A 6,000-nucleotide genomic window follows, 5' to 3' on the forward strand; every position below is an offset into this window, starting at 1 on the left:
TAAATGTCTTAGGAAGACATGTGATTGAAAAGTGAACCATAAATATTTGAAGTAAAATATTTGCAAGAAGTAACAGAAAAATTATCTGGTTGCCAAGAGTCAGCAATGACTTGATGGTGCATAATTAATCAGGAGAAAAAATGAGGGTGAATATTAATGAAAGTGTTTAGTTACAGGCTGTATTACAGAGGTTTTAACAACAATAAAAGTGTTTGCTTTGACACCTGCATAAAATATTCGGTCTCTGTGGTTCAGAGTACATAAAGAAATTCCAAGATCTTCTAACCTTTTGTATGTCTCAGTAAATCTGGCAGATTTTAAAGTTAGCAAAATTATGCTGTTATCAACCCAGCTGTACATTTGAAAGGTGTCATTCACCAATTGGGAGTGAGTACCTTTTCCAATACTTTGGTGATATACAGTATAAAAGAAATATGTCACATAAGGATGGGTGGAATGGTTGTGTCTTTGTGTGCTTTTAAATGTTGATTCAGCATTTCAGCAGTCCTTTTCCCCTTCACGGAAAAAATAGGAAAGAGAAATTTCTGAACCTCAAGCATCTTCTTTCCTTCCATCTAGCTTTTGTGTTCTTATTCTTGTCTTGTTAGTTCTGATGTTATACTTGACATTAGGCTCCATTAAAAGTCTTTCTATTTCAGTCATCTTTCTTCACCTTTTAAACTTGCTAATGGGTGTGTAATTTTATTTTCAGCTGACTGGAGGGGGGGAAGGTCAGATCAGATTAGCATGAAACACATGTTCCCTAAAAACAGGTACTGAAATACACTGGGGTGCAGTTAAGCTTAATGATAACTAGTCCTCCCTGAAAGTAATGCTTTTTGAACCAGTGGGACTCACTTTTGAATATTTACCAGTGAATGCTTAAGTTTGTGCTGTCAACTTTCTTTCTTTTGTTATATTTCCAACCCAAATAGCTCTTCCCAGTGCTTTTTTTTCTTAAAAAAAAAAAAAAAAAGGTGCCGGAACTCACACACATCATACAACCCGCCTTGCCTACTCTACAAGGTTCCATCCAAAAAAGGTGCCAGAACTCCGTTCTATGAGAAAAAAAGCCCTGGCTCTTCCAAACAACACATTTTTTTTTTTTTGCTACTCCTCTGTTACTTCTACTTTCTCAGTTTCTTAACAATATAAAAATAATTTATGTAGTATTCTGTCTCTGGATATCACTGTTATAGGGATTGACTTCTGTATATAATATAAAGCATGGTAGTCACCAGATGTATAAAATTAGATAATGTGTAGATTTTTATTTAGACCAAAGATGGATTACAAAGTAGTATTCAAAGTTATTGGTATTTTGTCAATTATTATTATAATATTATATATCTCCAGAAACCCCAAATACATTCCAATTTCTTCCCAACAATAACTCTATAGGACCGGTGGCGATGAGAGATATCTGGCCCATGTTAACCAGTAAGCTTCTATGATTGTGGGAGATCTGGAATTTGGGTCTCCCCAGATGTAAGGCTAACATCTTAACTGGCTTTCAGAATTTTTTTCAGAAACAAAGTGATTGTTTCTTTATCACATAATATTATATATATATGTATGTATGTATATATTAAAAACAATACTAAAAATAGAAGGATGATTCCTGGGTGTACTCATGACGAGAGATAAAAAGCGTGAACACCAGGAAGGGTTTAAAAAACTATAAAAGTTTTAATAAGTTAAAATCCTAGCTTTCGCTGGCCACTGCCAGCATCATCAGGGATCAATCCAGGTCGATGGGAGCGCTTATTTATACAAGACCAAGTTATTTTTTGCGCCCGACCCATGAACGCCGTCACGGGACTCCGTCAGCCAATCGATTCTGTTCTGTTCATATATTTCAGGTAAACAGTGCATGGGACTGGTGGACCTTGACCGGGCTTGGAGTGTGGAAAGAAGCAACTACTCAGCCCAAGTGATAACCATGGAACCACAGTCATGTTCCCCAAAGAATAATTTGATAACTGGTATCCCAGTTTAATTCAAAGGTTTTTCTGTCAAGTTGAATTGATATTTAGTTCTCTTGATCAAAGTGCAAATAACTTTTTGAAGACTGGAAAGGAAACACTGTACATCTTGAATCAGTTGTCTCCAGAAAAAGGAAGGAAACGCAGTAGGGGGTATCTTGCAAAGCTTCCTAATTCCTGTTTGAAATATGTGTTTAAATGACATCTGGCTCTCCCAAAATGTTAAGCAGTCTACATTATAATAGCAACCAATATATCCTTGGAAGAATGATTTCCTTTTCTATGAAAATTGGTCTTGACATTGGGAAACGTATTTTGCAAGTGTTTTGGGCTTATCAGTATTGAACTAGAGAACAAATCATAGTATCTTCTTTTCAATATTTTACAATTATATTTTGTTGTGCTCAGTTACAACTGTATTGCTGTAAATACAAAGTATCACTTTGCTCAAATATTTTAATTTTTTTTAGAAAAGTATATTCTAAATTAAAAAAAATCTCACATTGCAGTCAACGTGTGATCGCTGTGCGGTCAACATCCATGTGGTTTTCTTGATATCTATATGAGTGTGGTTTGATTATTTGCATTTTCCTACCCTAGCTTAAGGGTTTTTATATTTTGGGTAATTTCCCATTAAAAGTACTAACTAGGTCCACTCTTTCTTAGCCTATTTCAAGATAGCCAAGGTCATCTAGGGAATGCTTCAGGTCAAACTCACCACTGTATTTACAGTATATAATTTACAAGTAGATTTATACATTAACTTTGATTACTGTCCTTTGTAGGACAAAGCAGATTTGAAAGGAATTCTTTAAATGTGCGTATGTACGTTTACCTGTTTTTTCTGCAACTCTTTATCTTCCTTCAGTGAGAGGATCCTTTAATCTTTCCCTGTGAGGATTATGTTCCATGTTTTGATTTGGCCACATGAATGCTGGGGAGGAAGAGGATAGGGAAAAGAAAACAACTGTGGGAATGACAGTTACAGTAGAAAAAAGCCACATGCCTATACTTCATTTCTTTTCTTTTTTTTAGATTTGTTTCTCTAGGAAAACTGATTGTTGGTATTTTGAGATATGCGGTCATGTGTACGTTACAGTTTGGTCCTCCTGAATAAACACTGGAATAGCACTCCTTTTTCAGGCTTTAATATATATCAGCTCATTTTTTAAAAACTCATTTTAAGTTATGTTGTCATTAACCATTCAGACAGATTCTTCAGAAGGTAAAGTAGTGTAACCAGATACAGAACACTTTTTAAATTATTACAGTGTTTAGGTTCTCTTTGGTTTACTCAAGCAATGAACTGTAAACCTCCTCCACAATTAATTCATTAGAGTAGACTTAGTTGTTCCTCCAGTTATGTCAAGGCTGGATAAAATGTTCATACTCTAATATTTCAAGCTTGATTATGTTTCTTCTCTCATATTTATTGTCTGAAAAATTAAAGAGATTGTTCAAAGCTAATCAAAGAGAGAGCAATATGTGTAATACAGTAATCCTGTTAAGAAACATTTTGTTTGAGTGATTTTCGTAACAGTTTACTATTGTTTATGGCACAACCAATGAGTTTATTTTTTCTTGTTCTCGTTCTATTGTGCTAGCTTTCTAATATCAGTATAATATCGGTATAATGTATTTTTGAGACTGTTGGATTCTTTCAATAAGAAATTTAACATTTACTATTGAACATTTAAGATGGTCCATTTCATATTTAATGATAGTTTTTGCTTGCATTGCTTTATATTGTAATGTTTAAGACAGTTTAAAACTGACTTGCAAGACAAACAGTCCCAAAGCAATTTGTTCACACTTTATTTCTGTGAAGATAAAAGGCAGTAAGACCCAAATGTGTGCAGCTTTTATCTTCCAGAATATAAATGAAGCAATCTTAAAGGAAATATCTTTGGTAGTACCATTCTGTTTCATTACCAAATCATAAGTGACAAAGGTGTGAATACAGTCTTACAAAACTGACTGCTTCAGAGAGAAATTTGATAGATAATTACTAAAATCAGCTTTAAAAAAAAACTAAAAGCTTATTATCCAAAACGAACTCACACATTGAAATGGAAAAATGCTGGAATTTGGCAGCAGTTGTAAACCCTGAAAAGTACCATGTCATTTCTCCCTAGTCACTGGGAGAAAGAGAAAGAAGCAGATGGCTAAGCAAAAGGGCTCAAAAGACATGAGCTGATAATGAAGTTTCACAAGTGACAAGATCATGGTTGGAGAAAATCAGGTCTACAAGTGTTCTGGAAGTTCTTCAGTAGATGCTAGTGAGAGAATTTCTTATACGGTCTATCCAAGATACACAACAGTGATGCAACATGGAAAAATGAACTGTTGTGGATACCTCATAACAAATGTGTGGCCACAGTCCAAATGTATTAAAGATTACAGTTAATACCAATAGCAAATTGTAAGTACTATTCAGTTAAAGTAAAGTAAGGGCTAATTGGAACAACACTTTTTGCTTAATTTTAGAAATGCCTGTAGTGTAGAGGCTGCCTGCACTTCCAAACTGCAGAATACACGATAAAAGTAGGACTACCTCTGGGAAGATCTGTTATTTGATCTCTGGCCCAAAAACTTCATAAGGAGGAGTGACCACTATTGCCTCCTCACTAGATGACCAGACAAAGTGAGCAGATAGGATTTTGGCAACTTGTAGATTTGAATTCAATGGGACTTCTTGTAACGGATGTGTTATTTTCAAATGATGGAGTTTGACTTATCCATTGCATATTTAGAACTTCTGGGTCATCTTCAATAGTTCATTGCGGTAGTCCAAATACTGTAGGTATGTGATCATGACTCGGTTACCATCACCTATTAGAATCCTGCCCCGTCATAAGAGTTTCTGGGCAAGAAATCATTTTACTGTATTGTACTTTTTTTAACTGGACAAAACCAAATCTGTTTGATATATGAATAAGGAGCCAACAGAGAATCTTGCCAATATTACCTCCTCTTCCTTTGATGACAAATCTTCATTTATGTGTTTCTATTTAACATTTATTCCTGCCTATATAAATTTCCCTTTATTTCAGTCTGAATGGTTATGGAGAGCCATTTGGGAGTAGAAATAAATATTTTCTCTAAAAGTAATATTTTGGTAACTATCATTTGCTGCATATTATCAAAATTAATTGATTAAAATCTATATGAAGCCACACACTTCAGGATGCCCATAAGTCATTCTACTCTAATCAAAAATATTATTGGACGCTCTCTGAGATATTTGGCATTTGTTCACCATTGTATATCAACAACTAGAGCTAATGCATAAATTATTACCTAGTTTCCTAATCTATGCTGCTTGTAATTTTATCTGTTCAACTGTGCTTTCTAGTTTATTTTTTCTTTAAGATTGTAGTGTTCCAACTGGGGTCATGGTTTAGGGTGTGTTAACAAAGCATTCCAGGGATATGTTTTCAAATTGGCAATTGGCTTTCATGCATTCATTCCTTTTTTCCCTTCAAAAAGGTCACAACACTTTTCATGCTTTATTTTTAGCTTCCAACTTTCTTGCTGGCATAAAGTTTAGTAGTGCAAGTATGTGTTACAGAGACCGATGTGACAACCCTGTCAAATTTATCTGACAAAGACCAAATAACAGAGTCACAGAACTCTGACTAGGTCTGCTAATTTATTTTTCTAAAATTGCAATACCCACTTATTTAAATGTTGTACTTGTACATGCAGATTTAATTAGGTTTTTTTTTAAAAAAAAAAAAATTAGGCAGTTTCCTTAGGCCCCATGTATCAACAGTATGGTTTAGTATTTCATATTATCAGATGGATTGGTACTTTGAGACTTCCGGTGGCAGGCGTCTTCGTCGGTCGCAGCTGTTTGCTGCCTCCCGCCTGTTTCGCGTAAAAGCTGGTTTGACAGCTAGCATCAGCTGTCAAACGGCTTGATACCTTTCCCCTGGGCATAAGGGGATAGGTGAGCTGCCCGGGGTAGGAGTTGAGTTCCCGAGTCGTCCTATATGGACGATGTAGGTGAGAA

At 35.1% G+C, this 6,000-nt stretch overlaps 1 protein-coding gene across 1 annotated transcript in view; it reads left to right on the top strand.

Moving 5' to 3' along the window:
* Positions 1-3,116, top strand: part of GSTCD (glutathione S-transferase C-terminal domain containing) — a 35,766-nt gene extending 32,650 nt beyond the window's left edge. Inside the window, exon 11 of the mRNA XM_015831661.1 lies at positions 1,863-3,116. Within this exon, the coding sequence (XP_015687147.1) occupies positions 1,863-1,999 (137 nt within the window). The 3' untranslated portion in view covers positions 2,000-3,116. The remainder of the gene's footprint in view (positions 1-1,862) is intronic.
* The last annotated feature ends 2,884 nt before the right edge of the window (positions 3,117-6,000 follow it).

The sequence above is a fragment of the Protobothrops mucrosquamatus genome, unplaced genomic scaffold (genome assembly GCF_001527695.2).
Source record: "Protobothrops mucrosquamatus isolate PMUCROS unplaced genomic scaffold, P.Mucros_1.0 scaffold_4, whole genome shotgun sequence".
Lineage (NCBI taxonomy): Eukaryota > Metazoa > Chordata > Lepidosauria > Squamata > Viperidae > Protobothrops > Protobothrops mucrosquamatus.